Source organism: Schistocerca serialis, chromosome 8 (genome assembly GCF_023864345.2).
Source record: "Schistocerca serialis cubense isolate TAMUIC-IGC-003099 chromosome 8, iqSchSeri2.2, whole genome shotgun sequence".
In the NCBI taxonomy this organism is placed as follows: Eukaryota; Metazoa; Arthropoda; class Insecta; order Orthoptera; family Acrididae; genus Schistocerca; species Schistocerca serialis.
Window position 1 is genome coordinate 404,885,552 of NC_064645.1, and position 20,037 is coordinate 404,905,588.

At 40.6% G+C, this 20,037-nt stretch overlaps 1 protein-coding gene across 1 annotated transcript in view; it reads right to left on the reverse strand.

Annotated features, from left to right (window-relative positions):
- Positions 1-11,478: 11,478 nt before the first annotated feature.
- The window catches only part of LOC126416352 (lon protease homolog 2, peroxisomal-like), a 107,820-nt gene continuing 99,261 nt past the window's right edge, over positions 11,479-20,037 (reverse strand). The window contains exons 13-16 of the mRNA XM_050084030.1: positions 16,250-16,465; positions 13,193-13,390; positions 12,082-12,192; positions 11,479-11,998 (exon numbers count right to left, since the gene is read on the reverse strand). Of these exons, the coding sequence (XP_049939987.1) occupies positions 11,882-11,998; positions 12,082-12,192; positions 13,193-13,390; positions 16,250-16,465 (642 nt within the window). The 3' untranslated portion in view covers positions 11,479-11,881. The remainder of the gene's footprint in view (positions 11,999-12,081; positions 12,193-13,192; positions 13,391-16,249; positions 16,466-20,037) is intronic.

Consider the following 20,037-nt stretch of genomic DNA (forward strand, 5'->3'; position numbering starts at 1 on the left):
CTTCGTCTTTATTCAAAATTTCCATAGTAGCACTTCCTGCTCCGTTTTGTTCCCATGTCATAGTCTTTACTCTGTTATATAGTAAGTCGTATTTTCCCTTCCTGTCCAGTTCTTCAATTTCATCACATTCCTCTTTTAGCCATTTTTTCCTAGCCTGCTCTGTTTCTCTTCGCAGTTCGTTATTTAACCTTTGGTATATCTTTCTTGCATCTTCAGTGTTCTTGTTTTTCAATTTTCTTCTCTCCTCCATCTTGGAAATCATTTCTTGTGCGACCCATGGTTTTTTTGACCTTTTCCCTTTTACAAATCCTATATTTTGCTGTCCTGCTTTAATGATTCCTTCTTTCAGCATATTCCAGTACTCATTGGCATTATCAGGTGCTTCTTTGTCTCGTAATGTGTTTAGAAAGTCCCGAGACAGCATTTTTGTAATTTGTTCTTTGTTGGACCTTATCTTCTCTAGATCCCACTTCTTCACCATTGTCGCCTTTTTCAGTTTTTTCATTCTTATTTCTATTTCTGCCATAAGTAAGTTGTGGTCATTATTAATATCTGCACCTGGTAATGTGTGCACCTTCTTGATTCCATTCCTGTATCTTTCTTCTACCAGTATAAAATCGATTTGGTTTCTATATTTATCCCCTGGTGATTTCCAAGTGTAGAGCCTCCTCTTATGGTTCTTGAACCATGTGTTTGCCGCTATCAGCTGCCTTTCCCTGCAGAAGTCAATTAACCATTCACCTGTGTCATTTCTCTTTCCAAGACCATGACTGCCTACTATGTTTCCCTCTTTCCCTTCTCCCACAATGGCGTTCCAGTCTCCCATTACTATTTTGCAGCATTTTTTATTTTCGTCCATTGTTCTCTCTATTACATTGTACGTTTCCTCTACAATTTGGTCATCATCATGTTCTGAAGTTGGCATATACACCTGGACAATCAGTAAATCTTTTTGTGTTCCTTTCAGCCTTACACCAATAACCCGGTCATTTGCATAGTCTACATATTCCACACATTTAGCCAATTCCTTTGTCATAATCATTCCTACTCCATTCATTCCTTTTACTTCTCCTCCTGAGTAGTAGAATACATATTCATCTGACTGCAACTCTCCATGTCCATTCCATCTTACCTCAGCAACTCCTACGAGGTCCATATGATTCTTTTCCATCTCTCTTTTAAGGTTTTCTAGTTTTCCTGCTTGTAGCAGAGTTCTGACATTCCAGGTACCAATTCTCATTTTGATTTTTTGCCTCCTTTCAAGTTGTCCCCCCCGGAGATCCGAATGGGGGACTATTTTACCTCCGGACACTGATTTAACATGAGAGGAAGCCATTTTTTGTGCATAAAATGGAGACTGCATTATGCAGGGAAGATAATCTGCGGCGGTATTCCATTGCCTTCCGCAGTTCTGGAGGCCGCCCCTAACATGGGATACAGACGCCTTTTGCATCCGTCCGCTCCGGGTCAGACGCTGCATGAGAAGTATAGGTTGGAAAATGAAAGACCTCTAGCCCTCGAAACCTAATAGCGTCAGGGTCGGAAAAGAACAAGAGCTGGCCGAGGGTGGCCAGATAGGAAAGATAAAAGTGAGGAGTCTGGCATAAGTAAGTGGAAGCAATGCCAGGACTCAGCTCGGGGCCCCGTGGTCGCCAGCCACGTATCACTAGGTGTGACTCCCTGAGGACATAACACAGGATAACAACACAAAAAGTGAAATATCTAGAACAGTATTGTAATACAAAACAGAAACAAAAAATTAACTTTACAGAACTACATAATACGAATATCCAAGTTAAAACAAAACTGCTAATTAAATTTGTGCGTCTAGTAATTTAAATATTTCATTTACTTCAAGTTTTTTCCATATTTTTGAATATGTAAAATGGTCTATAATTTTATAAAAATCAATATAGAATATTCTTATAGTAAGGAAAGTTCTGGGAGAACGTAAATAATTTAGGTGTAAAGGAGACCACTCACTGAGTAGCAGAAGCACTGAGCCATTGACAAGCATGCAAAAAAGAGAAAGAAACCTTGCCATCAAAATAAATCCTTTGACGGACAAGATTACAAACACACACCACCACCACCACCACCACATTCCGGCTGGACACTCGTACTGGGATCGCATTTCAGCAGACGGACTAGGGTGACATGGCGTAGGAGGTTATGTCCAGTAGGGTGGGTACAGGGAGAAAGAGGTAGAAAGCAGGGAAGGAGTTGGGAATGGGTAGCTGCAGGCCCAAAGGAAGGTAGCAGGTTTGCTGGCTACGAATGAGGGAGGGATGGCAAATATACACGTTAGGCATGTGATACACAGGTAATGGAGTCAGTGCATTGATGTGCAGAATGATGAAGACATAGAGGTGTGTACTGGGAGGAGCTGACAGCACAAAGGGTGAGGAAACTGTTGGGCAGAGGGTGTGAGAACAGAGAGTTACTGGAGACTGAGGACAGGAGGGATATAGATTAGATTAGATTAGATTAGATTAATACTAGTTCCATGGATCATGAATACGATATTTCGTAATGATGTGGAACGAGTTGAATTTTCCAATACATGACATAATTAGGTTAATTTAACAACATACTTAAGTTAATATAACTACTTTATTTTTTGTGTTTTTTTATTTTTTTATTATTTTTTTTCTTAATTTATATCTAAAAATTCCTCTATGGAGTAGAAGGAGTTGTCATTCAGAAATTCTTTTAATTTCTTCTTAAATACTTGTTGGTTATCTGTCAGACTTTTGATACTATTTGGTAAGTGACCAAAGACTTTAGTGCCAGTATAATTCACCCCTTTCTGTGCCAAAGTTAGATTTAATCTTGAATAGTGAAGATCGTCCTTTCTCCTAGTATTGTAGTTATGCACACTGCTATTACTTTTGAATTGGGTTTGGTTGTTAATAACAAATTTCATAAGAGAGTATATATACTGAGAAGCTACTGTGAATATCCCTAGATCCTTAAATAAATGTCTGCAGGATGATCTTGGGTGGACTCCAGCTATTATTCTGATTACACGCTTCTGTGCAATAAATACTTTATTCCTCAGTGATGAATTACCCCAAAATATGATGCCATATGAAAGCAATGAGTGAAAATAGGCGTAGTAAGCTAACTTACTAAGATGTTTATCACCAAAATTTGCAATGACCCTTATTGCATAAGTAGCTGAACTCAAACGTTTCAGCAGATCATCAATGTGTTTCTTCCAATTTAATCTCTCATCAATGGACATACCTAAAAATTTGGAATATTCTACCTTAGCTATATGCTTCTGATTAAGGTCTATATTTATTAATGGCGTCATACCATTCACTGTACGGAACTGTATGTACTGTGTCTTATCAAAATTCAGTGAGAGTCCGTTTACAAGGAACGACTTAGTAATTTTCTGGAAGACAGTATTGACAATTTCATCAGTTAATTCTTGTTTCTCAGGTGTGATTACTATACTTGTATCATCAGCAAAGAGAACTAACTTTGCCTCTTCATGAATATAGAATGGCAAGTCATTAATATATAATAAGAACAACAAAGGACCCAAGACTGACCCTTGTGGAACCCCATTCTTAATAGTTCCCCAGTTTGAGGAATGTGCTGATCTTTGCATGTTACGAGAACTACTTATTTCAACTTTCTGGACTCTTCCAGTTAGGTACGAATTAAACCATTTGTGCACTGTCCCACTCATGCCACAATACTTGAGCTTGTCTAGCAGAATTTCATGATTTACACAATCAAAAGCCTTTGAGAGATCACAAAAAATCCCAATGGGAGGTGTTCGGTTATTCAGATCATTCAAAATTTGACTGGTGAAAGCATATATGGCATTTTCTGTTGAAAAACCTTTCTGGAAACCAAACTGACATTTTGTTAGTACTTCATTTTTACAGATATGTGAAGCTACTCTTGAATACATTACTTTCTCAAAAATTTTGGATAAAGCTGTTAGAAGGGAGATTGGACGGTAATTGTTGACATCAGATCTATCCCCCTTTTTATGCAAAGGTATAACAATAGCATATTTCAGTCTATCAGGGAAAATGCCCTGTTCCAGAGAGCTATTACACAGGTGGCTGAGAATCTTACTTATCTGTTGAGAACAAGCTTTTAGTATTTTGCTGGAAATGCCATCAATTCCATGTGAGTTTTTGCTTTTAAGCAAGTTTATTATTTTCCTAATTTCAGAGGGAGAAGTGGGCGAGATTTCAATTGTATCAAATTGCATAGGTATGGCCTCTTCCATTAACAGCCTAGCATCTTCTAATGAACACCTGGATCCTACTATATCCACAACATTTAGAAAATGATTATTAAAAATATTTTCAACGTCTGACTTTTTGTTCGTAAAGTTTTCATTCAATTTGATGGTAATACTGTCTTCCTCTGCTCTTGGTTGACTGTTTCTCTTTTAATAATATTCCAAATTGTTTTAATTTTATTATCAGAGTTGCTGATTTCAGACATGATACACACACTCCTGGATTTTTTAATAACTTTTCTTAATATAACACAGTAGTTTTTATAATTTTTGATAGTTTCTGGGTCACTACTCTTTCTTGCTGTCAGATACATTTCCCTTTTCTGGTTACAAGATATTTTTATACCCTTAGTAAGCCATGGTTTGTTACAAGGTTTCTTACGAGTATATTTAACTATTTTCTTGGGGAAGCAGTTTTCAAATGCATTTACAAAAATGTCATGAAATAAATTATATTTTAAATTGGCATCAGGTTCACGGTACACCTCATCCCAGTCTAACTGCTGTAGGCTTTCCCTGAAATTTGCAATTGTTAAATCGTTGACTGAACGTACTACTTTGGAGGACTGTTTAGTATTGCTGAATGGAGCTATGTCATATATTGTAACTAGCTGTGCACCATGATCAGAAAGACCATTCTCAACAGGCTGAGCATTTATCTGGTTAAACTTATCTTGGTCTATAAAGAAGTTATCTATCAGTGAGCTGCTATCCTTTACCACCCGAGTAGGAAAATCAATAACGGGTGTCAAATTGAAAGAAAGAGTGAAGTATGTGTTGCAAAGATAACTCCCATCTGTATAGTTCAGAGAAGCTGGTGTGGGAAGGAAGGATTCATACGGCTCGATTTGTGAAGCAACCATTGCTGTGATCACTGTACAGGTTCTTATGTCAGCGTGACAAATGGCCAGCTGCCCACATGAATGAATGGCCACTGCCAAAGTGTGGCCAGAATGAAGTTGACCATCCAGGGTCACAACATTCAGCTCAGCAAAACATGCTTGAATTCAATCACTGCTTCCCAACCCGTGCCATGTGGACCCTTTATCTCCAGCATCACCTTTTCTGAACTGTGCATATGGCAGTTATACTTGCAACACATCCTTTGTTCCCACAACTCTCCTGGTCTCACTCTGCTAACTCACTGTCCCTACACCACTATCCAGTAGTTACTTCATCCTCTATCCTGTCACCCCCTCCCAATCTATGCCTCCTCATCAACTCAAACTCATATGGGAATCCCTGCATGGAAGGTGACAGTCTTTCTAAGGAACACAAGAAAAGAGAAATTTGGACTCATATGGAGGTACAAGGTACCCTCCGTCGTGCACCGTAAGGTGGTTTGCAGAGTTTGTATGTAGATGTAGAAGTAGATCTTCACTGTGCACTGCAGCCGCTATTCAATGACAGGTCACCTATAATTCTAAATTATTTACAATAATGGTGAAAAGGAAATAATGGTGAAAAGGAAGATTGGTGCTCACCATAAAGGTGACATGCTAAGTTGCAGGCAGGCACAGTGGAAAGACTGTTACACACAGAGTTTTAGCCAAAGCCTTCTTCAGAAAGGAAATGCATACACATTCGCACAAGGAAGCACATCTCATACACACAAGACTGCTCTCTCTCGCCGCTCAAGCTATAAAGTGACACATAGTGAGGGTGAGGGGACATGAATTGGGAGCAGGTGATAGAACAGATGGGGCAGAAACTGGTGGGTGAAGGGTTAAACTGGTGGGTGAAGGGTTTAGGGTTAGTAGGTTACTGGAACTTCATGTTGGGATGATTTTGGGAGCAGAGAATGTGCTGTAAGGATAACTCTCATCTGCTAGGTTCACTGATGCTGGTGGAGAGGAGGGTCCAGATGGTCTGGGTTATAAAGCAGAAACTGAAATCAATCACATTATGTTCAGCTGCATGTTGTGCCTCAGTGTGGTCCACATTGCTTTTAACCAAAGTTTGCTGGTGGCCATTCCTCCTGATATAAAGAACTTGTGCAATGATTGCAGCAGAGCTGGTATATGATATGGCTGCTTTCACAGGTGGCCTGGCCTCTGATGGGGAAGGATAAGCCAGTGACAGTACTGGATTAAGATGTGCTGTGTGTGTGTGTGTGTGTGTAGGCGCGCGCGCGCGCTTTCATTATGCCTGTCTGTAATTGAACATGTTATCTTTACAGTGAGTAGCAATCTATTCTCTTCATATTGTTGATATCCTAAACTGGACTTCCCATTGTTTTATTTACGAGATAGAATATTCTTCCATATATATATATTTTTTTTGATAAAATTGCCAATCAGATAACCATTTCTGACACATTTTAGATCATAAGTAGTTTTTTTTATTTTTATTTTTGGCTTGGCAAAAGAAAGCTCAGCTTTCACATTAGTCCCATAAGGACGGCTGTCAGGGCTACTCAATACCAGTGAGCTACGCTTTATTAATGACGGCTCTGCCAAGTCCTGTCACCAGAACACTTTTGATATTTGTACTTTAAAACAAGTTCTATCAACATCAACTATATTGGAAACAGGAGAGATAAGTCATCTGCAAACATCATTGCAAATTTAAGTGCTACATTTCTCAGACCATCACAGGCAGCAGATATGAGTAAAGGCTATATTGTTTCATCTGTATCTATAACTTATTTCAGTCCTCGGTACTTCTTAATTATGAAAACCATTGCATCAGTCATTGAATAAAGAAGTGTTATTCTAAATCTAGTTATTGGCTCTGTTATCCTCTGTTGCAAAGCTCAAAGTGCTTTATTATTTTTATTAATTTGTTAGGTAATTTTTAATCTTTCACAAATGTTGAAAGCTTTGTCAAGCAGTTTGTCAAATGATACTTTGATGCTATTACTGACAGCATATTTCTTAATAGTTCATATCCAGCTGCAACAATATATTCACAGATTAGGCCTTCAATACCATAATGATTTTTTTCTAGTGATGTTATGTTATGTTAACTGGGGACCTAGAAACGACTGAGAGGCTCTGTCCCCGCCGCAGCGCAGCCACAGTGGTCCGCAACCCCACGACGACTACCGCAGCCCACTTCACCCCTTCGCCGCCCCACACCGAACCCGCGGTTATTGTGCAGTTCGGCCCCTGGTGGGCCCCCCAGGGAACGTCTCACACCATATGAGTGTAGCCCCTATGTTTGCGTGGTAGAGTAATGGTGGTGTACGCGTACGTGGAGAATTTGTTTGTGCAGCAATCACCGACGTAGTGTAGCTGAGGCGGAATAAGGGGAACCAGCTCGCATTCGCCGAGGCAGATGGAAAACCACCTAAAAACCATCCACAGACTGGCCGGCTCACCAGACCTCGACACAAATCTGCCGGGCGGATTCATGCTGGGGACCGGTGCTCCTTCCCTCCGGGAAAGACATGCGTTAGACTGCACGGCCAACCGGGCGGGCTTTTTTCTAGTACTTTGCACTGGTTTACTAGTCAAGTAACAGCAATAGTAGGATTTAATTTTCATTATTTTTTTATTTGTATTAGCCAATATACATAACATTAACTTCAACCATTTCATTCTTTCCTTCTCATTCACACTGGCTTCTTATTTTCAGTCCATGGTGCTAAAGTCTTCTTGTTGGGCTTTTCCTAGAAACCTGCATAACTTTGTAACTTTTCTCCAAATTCTACACATGCTTATACGTCCCCTAGAGTAATTTCATTCCAGTTTGTTTGATTCACTAGTTAACCATTTTCAATTTTGTAAAATAATTACCACAATTATCTTGTAAGTCTGTTAGAGTCCATTCTTAGAATATGTCCACAAAAAGCAGTTCTCCTCTTCCTGATTACATCTCTAATTTTTTTTCAGTATGTGCTTTGGGCAAAATATTTTTTGTAGTACTTACCTTCAACACCAAAAATTGTGCTCTACTTTTACTTTTTTTTTGTCAACTGCGCAGTATCTTTTCCACTGTTCATAGGTAACACAAGAATTTTCATGAGACTGTGAATGTTCATGTGTCTGAATCCTTATCCCTTTTAATAAATGTAAATACAATACAGATGACACTTTAGTGCTCCATATATACTTGCCTCTTTCCTTCCATACAATGATGTGCTCACTTTCGCCTGGGGTGGTGTGCAGCTATCGAGTATCTTTCATCTAGGAGTTATTTGAGTTATTCACAAAGTCTGAATGGATTGAAATCCCTTTAGCTAACATTCAAAGAACTAGTTCCAGAATACAGTTGTTGATCACCAAAATGCTATGGGTATTTAGGAATACATCAATGAATGCCATATTTTCTGTTTTTCCACTTATCAGGGGGCCTTTTATTCTAGGGGCATTGCCCTGGTTACCCTAGTTTAGTTGCACCATTGCATTATAGTCTAATTAAATTTAATTGCTTGTCTTAAAGAATGAATCACCTGTATTACGTATAGTGTTCCTTAGCTAAGTTGTCATCCTCAAACATGACAATGTTCCAGTTCACAGAGTTACTTATTTTAAGGCACTGTTTGACACATACGTAGATGAACTTAAGACATCCCCTCATAAACAGATTTTGAAATTATTAACTTCTTTAGATTTCCAGAAGAGACTCTGGTGTAGATTTTCTTCCCTATCACATTGATGTAACTAACTCTTAGATTACGTAAGATTCCATCTTGAAACTACGCACAACCTTGTGTATCAGCTTCATTATTAGGTGCAGTTTTGTTACATGATGAAGGTGCTCTAATGCTGCATTAATCATGTGCTTTCAGTTTGCAAGGAAACAAAGCAACAGTTAAAGCTGCAAAGAATGCCTGCATAGCAAGTATAATTGCGTACTGTGCTGTCACTGTACTTATAGTCAACATTCCTGTTGTGACACTGGATCACACATCAGTGGGAAGTGGACTGGCTAGCAATGAACAACAAGCTTCAGCCAGTGAAACATTACAACTTTGACATTCTTCCTTCTGGCTACTGAGACAGGAGAAGATAATTTTAATGTCTCTCCAGTACAGCATTGCCCCAGGATATATGGGTTTCTCCTGCCCACTGCACAGTATTTGTGGCATACAGATATTAGCACACCATATCTGAAGCATGTGTTTTGTAACCCAACATGAGAGCTGCACTGGCTTACCAACTGATATGGCCTCTACTATAGGAGACAACTAAACAAATGAGCAATTACCTCATCTTTTCTTTTGACAGTGAAGAGAGTCACAGTACACTCTTACATAATTTTAGCCATTACATACCGTATTTACTCGAATCTAAGCTGCACTCGAATCTAAGCCGCACCTGAAAAATGAGACTCAAAATCAAGGAAAAAAAAATTTCTTGAATCTAAGCTGCACCTGGAATTTGAGACTTGAAATTCAAGGGGAGAGAAAAGTTTTAGACCACACCTCCAAATCGAAACAAAGTTGGTCCATTGTAACATGAGACACAATTTAGGTCGAAGGGATGAAGATACAGCTACAGTAGTTTGGTTCAAGTCATAAGCTTAACAGTTAAGATTTACCAAGTAGCCATAGCTATGTGTCAGGCGCTCCGTCCATATTTATACGGGTACTCTTCCTTTTTCATGTGCTTTGTCTGGTTTGAATCAAATGCTTATTGTGCTTTGATCTGATAAGTGCTGTTCTCTTTGTTATAGGTGTTTACGTCACTCTAAGCTGAAACTGCATTATTGTACTGTGTCACGCATTCTTTTTCGCATTCTGATAATGAGTGTTTACGACCTGTAGCCGCTCGCGGCATGGCTCGCTTTTGTGCACGCTACCGCCACTTACAATAAAAAAAAAAAAAAAAAAAAAAAAAAAAAAAAAAAAAAAGGAGAGGAATTGTCTCATAAGCGAAACAATGGCAAGAGACTGCTATTTGTTGTTACTTACACTGCTGCTTTTTTTGATAATGATCAAGAAGAACCAAATAATATACTGCATATTATAGAAGATGTTCTGAACAAGAGTTTAGCGAAAATTTTTCTCCGTTTGAAAATCTTTGCAGACGCCTCTTTAGTACATTACATTCTGCACAGAAATTAGAGTCATCTTAGATTTAAAAATCTAGTCAGTTGCCGTGCTTCATTTCTGACTATCACTAATCAGCATAAGAATAATACAAATATAAACATGACATGATATGTATATTCTTCCGTGTTAGCTGTTGTCTCACTCTAGTTTCGTAGTTTATTAGGCAGACAGGATTTAAATGAGATAGCAGCAAACACGAAAGAATACACAGCATAATGTTTACATTCTTCTACCTTTTCTTTTAATTTATTTGCTGACGCAGAGGTTTTGACGCCAGTATTTATCTTTGTGCCTGTGTAGCGCTCATATAATTGACGGCAGAAGTTAGTTGTGGTGGCACCTACCAACATTTTTCAGAACTTCCACTTAACTTTGCACTAAGCCACAGGCGGTTTTTTGGATTACAAAAACCAGAAAAAAAGTGCGGCTTAGATTCGAGTAAATATGGTAGTCATTGTGTGTATTTCAACAATTTATTTTATGAAATGACTTTAGACTGAGTCAAAAGTGAGAGATAATGGCACACAGTGGATCAGATTTCACTTCCATATTCTACCTTCTAGAATGACATTACAAATATTTTGGTCACATTTGCATGACATTATTTTAGTAAGGCCATTGATGACCTCAATATTGAGCAGCAACCACACAGCAACATGTTTTAATACTTGGCAATGTAAAAGGTGTCTGCCCCTATTTGTGACTCCACATAAGCAGTGCTTATTCTCTCTCTCTCTCTCTCTCTCTCTCCCTCCCTCCCTCCCTTGTGTGTGTGTGTGTGTGTGTGTGTGTGTGTGGTTTTTCTGGTAACTTACATTCCCTAAGAGATAATAAATGTAGTCCTTCTTCAAGCACTCAGTTTGTGCAATAACCACGATGGTACAATTAAGAGCAATTTGAGTTTACACTGAGACATACCAGCAGTAATCCTCCCTTTGTACAGTGTTTCCATGGAATCAGAACACTATGTACTTCTTGCCACACATCATATGGTGGACTGTATAATACAAATGTGGATCAAACACATTAATAGGTCCTACTTTCACCTTTCCTTCTTACCATCATTTAACTTCACCACACTGGATCTAAATACAAGAAAGTACAAACAATTATAACAACATTTAATTATTTAACTCTATTTTTTAAAAAACCTCAGTACATAAAGTGGATGCCCCAAAGTGCAACTGTTTTTAATTCTTAAGAAAAAAAAGACATATTTATTCTCATTTTCATCAAATTCATTACCCAGCATTTAGTTATGCAACAAAATAATCTGTTTCTCAGAATGCTTGACATTGTGTCAAATATGACAGTTTCATGTACACTTGACTTTATTACTGTACAATATAAATTTATAAAACAGTAGAAAAATAAATGTAACATGTAATTCAATATCACATATCTCTTAAAAATTATTTAACAACTGTACACATCACAGCAGCAAAATAAAACATATCACTCCATTGTTTGAAATCAACTTCAGTACATTTTCATGTAACCATGGGCATTACTTTCTACAGTATTGAAAACAAAAATGACTTTTTTGCAGTTCACTGCAAATGAAAACCAATACCAGGAATGTATAATTCTCTTAACAACATATTTTTTCAAAGTTTACTTAACATGGGAACCTCCATCTTCAATGAGCCTGGGGGAAAGCCACCATCAAAGGCTGCTTGAAGAACTTCATCCATATGGTTAACGAACACAAATGTCAGGTCCTTCTGCAAAGTAAAAAGTAAATGATACATTAAAAAAAGTAGTATGACAAATCTTATAAAATGACAAACAGGATAAAAGTGCTTACCTTCACATTTTCAGGTACTTCATGTAAATCTTTTTCACACTTCTTGGGCAGAATAACCCTCTTGACACCAGCTCGATGGGCAGCCAACACTTTATCTTTGACACCACCCACCTACAAAAAATTCATGAAATGCTAAGTGAAAATACATGAACTAAATCTGCTGAACTTACAGCATTTATTGCTGAAGAGTATTTGTCTTCAGTGACTTTACAGACAATACTCGCAAGATGAAATAAAATATCAGTGGTTATTAGTTAGTGAGGTAAATGTTATGCAAATTACAAGACAAAATATTTGATGCAGTTTGTTCCTGCAGTAAAAGAGACATTTTTCTTGCAAGATGTAGAGGTTTAATAGTGCTTCTAACTCAGAGGCTGGACAAATATGGCTAGTTGCTAGAAGACCTCAATGGTGGAAACAGTTTACATGAGTTGTCTCTAACATGAAAAGGTGTACTCAGTTTAGGGGGAAACACCGTGGGGGAAAAAAAGAGGTAATATTGCAGAACTTTATTACACCCATTCGGATGTCAAAATGTTACTTGGAAAACATTCTATCTATCCTTTCCTATCTTGCATCTGAACTCAACATGTTTTAATAGCCCTTATTTTAATTTGTGTCATTTTTTCAGTCACCTAGCAATCAACAGTTTTTCCAGGTCTTTATTCTAGTTGCATTAATACTGTTAATCTCAATTTTTCCACTTCTTCCTGTGCCCTATAAAAGCTACTAGTCAACATTTCATTTCAGTATGTATATTATACTTGAAACAGCAATGGCTCATAATTAGAAGAAATTGAATCCATCTTTCATCACACAAAAAAATGAATTTATTACATAACAAATATCATTACAGTTATTTCAAAAGCTGCAACTAGAAGGCCATTTTAATGAAAAAACTGCATGGTACTCATATTTTCAGTGGTCAACACTACAATATTAATACTGTAAAACTCTAGAAGCTTTGAAAGGTGTACCTACAATCCAGAAATATTCAAAACCAGAAAAGAAATGTCACAGTCACTTCAATCACTCAAATTTGGACAGCAATTAATTTTCAACTAGTTAAGCCACTTGAAACACAATAAGTACAAAGATTAAACATACTTACTGGAAGAACAACACCCCTAAGAGTAATCTCGCCCGTCATGGCAATGTCAGTGGCCGTTGGTTTGTTTGAAAACAGTGAAATTAATGCAGTAGCTATAGTCACACCTGCTGATGGTCCATCTTTTCCAACTGCTCCAGCAGGGAAATGGATGTGGATATCCAAATGTGATAATGTCTCTCCATCAAGCTTTAATCCATACTGAAATATAATCAATCTGGTTTACACAACTGTAAGTAAATCACATAAAAGGCTAAAAATGCTGACAAAAAAAAACCTGACAATACAGAGAGAAACGTGAATATTTAATTGTTATTTATAGAGGAACTATGAGCTTATATAAAATTGCACAAGATCTAGAATGAGCTCTTTCATACCTTGACTCGGTGAATAACCACCACATATGGTTTTCACAATGACTAGGTACTGCTGCACAACATAACCAGGCACACAACAGGGGCAACCAATGTAATCTACTATGATACGTTCAAACTGTGTGTAATGGAACAGCTTCCAACACTTTGCTTCATATAGTATTCAGACACTAATTGCCACAAGAAAAGGCATTCCATTTCTGTATGATTTTTTTATGCCCTCAAAATTAGTTTTACAGTGAATCAGAGATACTAGGCAACTGCAGTAGGGGTTCACCTACTTCCACATCCACAGTCTTTCACTTGCTTCTACCAAAGAAGACATGTTTATATCCAGAGCTTTGAAGATGATTCCCATGGCACCTATCTGTATTAATGGGTGTGACTTGGTGGCCTTGTTCAAATCTGGAAGGTTTCCAACTGGTAGACATCACACTCTGTAGCTCAGGAACCTCTTAGCCATTGAAATTCTATCAGTAGATGCTAACCACTTGATCACTGTTTATCAAAATAAATATCTTAACTAGAGACAAAATGTAACTACAGTCATGTGGTTGTGCCAAGGGCAAATTAAAGAGAGGGGCGGGGGGAGGGGAGGCAGCCTTCAGTCTACAGCATCTTAGACTCACTCAGTCATTTTCAAATCTGGGAAGTAAGAAGACCGGTCAAGAGCTGTTACGCTGTATGTATGAATATATGTGCTTGGTCAGGCATTATCATCCATCAGATGGAACTCTGTACACACCATAGAAAAGCATGTCACTGTAGAATACCATCCTTATCCCCCATAGCCATCACATTACCCACAGAAAAACAACGCAGCTGCACATGAGCTGCTAAAGTGATGCCACCTCAAATGAGAAAGAAAGTGCTTCCATATCTGCCCCTCCCACAGTAATGGAAAGTTTGCAACCTGTTCCAGGAATGCATCATATGAACATCACTCTGCAATCAAAACCACAGCTTCAGAAGAACTTTATGACTACCTTTTGTATCCCCCCTATTCTCGGGATCAATCACAGTGAGTGAGCTACCAAATTCAAAGAACAATGTAGTTTCTTAATGTGAAGAAAATGTATATGCTATGTCAACAACAGCACACAGCACAACTTTTCAAAGCCAATAATATAAGTCTACAGGAGCAATTTACCACAGAGGTCACAAAAGGTCTCTAGACAGGGTAGAGGATGTGCTAGTTGGATGTGTTCTTGCAGGTATGGTAAGATGAAGCTCTTGACACTGGATGGAAGCACATCATCTATCTTTCTCATATTGCTGCTGAATGTTTCTTGAATCCTGGTATTTTCACAACTGTTGTAAAATGGTGTTACAAGTGACAGTCAACTTCCTCGCATAGACATTGAACAGCTTTTAATCAGCCATTCATCTGGCCATCTATAATGGATGTGTGTTTTCTGCACCTTCACACTTTCCTACAGGATGAATACTATGTGACAAAGAAACACAGTACCCTGTCACAATTATTATACCTATGTGGTTTAACTGGAAAAATGGTGAATTTCTCCAGCTCCTGGTATGGTTTCATTGCAAGGAAACCCATGTCAAAATGATAAAGACTGAAGGCACACAGGAAAAATCAGCATTAGGCCAGTGGCTTGACACCACTAAGGATTCATCCGTAGACCAATTTTGGCTGTCTTGGATCAGAAAGGCAGCACTAAGGAGTGTGTTCCTATGTTCAATCCCATTAGTGGTTCTGAAGTGATTTAACAGCATGGTTGTTTGTCCCTTTATCTTCATCTTTGTCCCAAGTCAACTCCTGCAATTTGTATTGGCAGCAGGTCGACTGTAGATGCTTTCTTCACTAACATATCAAAACTGTCATTGCCCAGGATACCTGCTTGTCTCAGTATCCAGAGCAATCACTTATGTTCCTGTATAGTGGAAGCTGCATTAAAATTCATGAATGGTGGCAAGCAGTGGATGTGTTGGAGAGTAAATTTCAATTGCCTTCAAATTACTAGGGGAGTCGCTGCACAGGAGTGTATATCTGGCAGATTGAGGCTGTACATGCGTGAGAACTCTCAGTAATGCTAGTAATTCCGCTGTGTAGATGCTTCACTCGGTGAGAAGGGACTGTGATTCACAAGCATTTTTGTCAATAAATGCAAGGCTAGCTTTCTCATTGTCCTTAGAGCCATCAATGTACATATCACAGCTAAAGTTGCGTCGTTTTGGATGACCAAATAAAGCCTATGACAATGTTTATTAGGTTGGCATAATTCTTGTAAGCAGACAGAGTTTAATTTGCAGTAGAGGTCAACAAATACACCACATGGGGAGCTCTGTTGAACACCACTGGAGATTGGTCGATTCAGAAAAGTGGCCTCCTGACTGTTAAGCTGCGAGATAGTAACAACTATTTTCACACTATTACAGACAAGCATAAACTTTTAAGAAAGAGCAGCACCTTTAACTTCTCCTCCCCTATTTCTATTTTATTTGAGGATATAATTTCAATAAGCATGTGCTTCCTCTTATGGAGTCAACAAAGGAGAGACTCTACAATTAATTATTAGTCTAATGAAGAAGTACTGAATCAAACTGGGTTAAGATAACAGGGAATAGTTAATTTGGTTACTTTGTGAGTGTTTGGGGGGGGGGGGGGGGTCCAATAGTAATGAAGAAATGAACATATAACCACTAGCAGCAGCGTCGTTCTTACCTGATTGGCCGCACCACGCACCCAGTTGAGAGCGAGCTGTGCCGACTCACGCATGACGCTGCCCAGCTGCCCCGTGAGCATTAGGTCTCCAGAGCCAGCCATCTGGCTGGCCTCCACCAGCAGCAGCTCCCCACCAGCCTCTGTCCACGCCAGGCCCAGGGCTACTCCAGCCTGTCCGAGCCTGGACCACAGCTCTGGACCACTGTACACTGCTGGCTGCAAATCAAAATGTGATATACATGGTAAAAACTCTTGTCGTGAGAAGTAGCCAAAACTCTTTTTTCTCTTGACAATATTATCAAAAGTATGGATTGCTAACTGCCAAATAGTGAAGAAGCTGAGTAGCAGACAGGCACTACAAACAAGGCCTCCTAAAGTAGAAAAACACACACACACACACACACACACACACGCGCGCGCACACAAGCACAACTTGAACACATGTGATTACTGTCTCTGGCAGCTGAGGCCACTATAGATAGGATTGAAACAGAAGTAAAAGCACAGAACAGCTAAATGAAAGGCACAGAGAAAAGTGACTGGCTGCCCACTTACAAAACACGTGTGTGAGCCAGTCATCCTGTTAACACATCAAGGACCTCTCCCCAAACTTCACAGAAACAAGTTGGAGAGATCTGAAAACCTTAAAACTCTAACCACATTTGCTTCAATGTCACTTAAAATAGAGGGCACAACTGCCAGCAAATCTGCCACTGCATTCTGGTCCAAAGATAAAACACAGTCTAGTAAAAACGGCACACACTCACCTGTATGCCACAAGCATCACACATTGGAGGGTCATCACACTGGAGCAAGAAGTCATGGTTGGTTGATTGGTTGGTTGGTTTTAAGGCGGGAGAAGGGACCAAACTATGAGATCATCAGTCCCTTGTTCCTAATAAAACAATGCCACAAGTGGGAGAATAAAACAGACGAAACATATAACACAAAACGGAAAGAAAGGAAAAGCCACAAGAACGCAGGGAAGGCAACGAACACTAAAAGAAACAAAAGAGGACAAGAAAACAACAGAGGTATGCTAGAACAGAAGAGAGTAAACCATGAAAGCAGATTACAGTGGCTGGACATCCATGAGAATAAAAAGGGAATGCCAGCCACTCTGCAAGAAATTAAAACCTCCACTCTAAAAGCACTAGGGTGGAGGACACAGAGGGACAAAGGACATGCACTAAAAACTACATAGAAATATAAAACCCACTCTCACAGATAAAACGTAAAACTCAAGCTGCTGTGGAGACATTGTCGCCCAACACCGAAGGCAGGGTGCTGGGAAAGTTAAAAGTATGCCGCAGAGTGGCTAAAAGTGGGCAGTCTAGCAAGAGGTGGATGACTGTCATTTGAGAGCCACAGGGACACTGAGGTGGGTCCTCACGACGGAGTAGGTAACCATGCATTCATAGTCTCCTTAATGGCACGCAGCTTGCTGTACGTGCTGTTATGCCATTCCGTCTCCCAAAGCCGGAAAACCCTGCGGTGTAAGACAGAATGCAGGTCAGCTTCGGAGATGCCTATCTCCAGAAGCGGCTTCCGCGTCGCACGTTTGGCCAGCTTGTCAGCAAGTTTGTTCCCAGGGATTCTGACATGTCCTGGGGTGCACACAAACACCACGGAACGGCGAGACTTTTCCAGGGCATAGATGGACTCCTGAATGGATGCTACCAATGCTCAATGAGTCAGTACACAGGGAAATGACTCACCACGACATGAGCGGATGTGCTCAATAGCACGAATATGGCCGTTAGCTCTGCAGTGAAAACACTGCAGCCAACTGGCAAGGAACATATGCGAAGCCTACATGACCATCAGCCATTGAGCCGTTGGTGTAAACCACTTCAAAGCCCCGGAACACGTCAAGAATCGAGAGGAACTCACAGCGGAGGGCGGCGGGATGAATTGAGTCCTTAGGGCGATGCAAAAGGTCCCGACGAAGCTGCGGCTGAGGCTGAGGTGTACGCGGATGGACTGCAAGTAGAGGTGGTAAAGGGAAGGACTCCAGTTCGGAGAGAAGGGACCGCACGCGAACCGCAATCGTTAGCCCCGATCTGGGCTGCTGATGCAGGAGATGGACTGCCACGGGCGGGAAAAGGAGACGGTAATTCAGATGCTCAGGGGAACTCTGAATGTGTACTGCGTAACTGGCGAGCAGTTGCGCACGTCTAATCTGCAGTGGAGGGACACCAAGCTCCACCAGTACGCTGGTCACCGGACTCGTCCTAAAAGCTCATGTCGCTAATCGAACCACACAGTGGTGCACAGGGTTTAGTAAATGCAATGCTGAAGGCACTGCCAAACCATAAACCACATTCCCATACTCAATTCGGGATTGCACAAGGGCTCTGTAGAGCTGCAGCAGTGTACAGCGATCTGCACCCCAATTGGTGCTTCTCAGGCAATGGAGGGCATTGAGGTGCTGCCAGCACTTCTGCTTAAGCTGACGAAGATGAGGGAGCCAAGTCAATCAAGTGTCGAAAACCAGTCCTAGGAATTGATATGTCTCCACTACAGTGAGTGGATCGTCATTAAGGTAAAGTGCGGGTACCGGATGAACGGTAAGACACAGACAGAAGTGCATGACACATGACATTGCGGCTGAAAACTGGGATCCGTGGGCTAGAGCCCGTGACTGCGCCTTGTGGATGGCTCCCTGGAGGTGCCGCTCAGCAACAACAGTACTGGAGGAGCAGTACGAAATGCAGAAGTCGTCTGCATAAAGAGAATGTGAGACGGAGGGCCCGACAGCTGCTGCTGGACCGTTAATGGCCACTAAAAATAGAGAGACACTCAATACAGAGCCCTGCGGGACTCCATTCTCCTAGATATGGATGGAAATATGGGAGTCACCAACTGGACACGGAAAGTACGGAACGACAGGAAGTTTTGGATAAAAATCGGGAGTGGTCCCCGGAGACCCCACTCCTACAATGTGGCAAGGATATGTCATCGCCAAGTCATGTTGTATGCTTTATGTAAGTCAAAAAAGATGAAAATCATGTGATCCCATCTGGAAAAGGCTGTTCGGATGGCAGACTCGATGGACACAAGATGATCAGTGGTAGAGCGACCCTGCCGGAAGCCACCCTGACATGGAGCCAGCAAGCCACATGACTGCAGGACCAAACCCAACCGCCGACATACCATACGTTCCAGCAGCTTACAAAGAACGTTGGTGAGGCTGACCGCCATTTGAGTGTGGAAAAGGCTGGGGGGTAATTCTCCGACACAGAAGCTCGAGCAAAGTGCTCAGCAAACTGCTCAGCAATCATGTTTGCGTCAGTACATAACTCACCATTTATGGTAACACCGGGGACAGCTGTTGGGGACTGGTACCCGTAAAGACATTTGATCTTTGCCCAGATTTGGGAAGGTGACATGTGGCACCCAATGGTGGAGACTTATCTCTCCCAAAACTCCTTCTTCCGTTGTTTGATAAGGTAGCAAACATGGGCACGGAGCCGTTTAAAGGCTATCAGGTGCTACAGGGAAGGGTGCCGCTTATGCCGCAGTAGAGCTCGCCAACGCTCCTTAATTGGCCTCGGGCACCCTAAAGAGTGAGGGTTCGCATTTTCTGCTGCAGAAACAATTGTGCTAGTCACCTGCTAAACCATCACATCGATGTTACCATGTGGGGGACATTCAGTGGTGACAGCAGAGGTGAAAGTTCCCCAGTCCGCCTTATTCAAAACTCATCTGGGCAGGTGTCCGAGTTCCTGATGCTGGGGCAGTGACAGGAAGATGGGGAAGTGGTCACTACCACACAGGTTGTCATG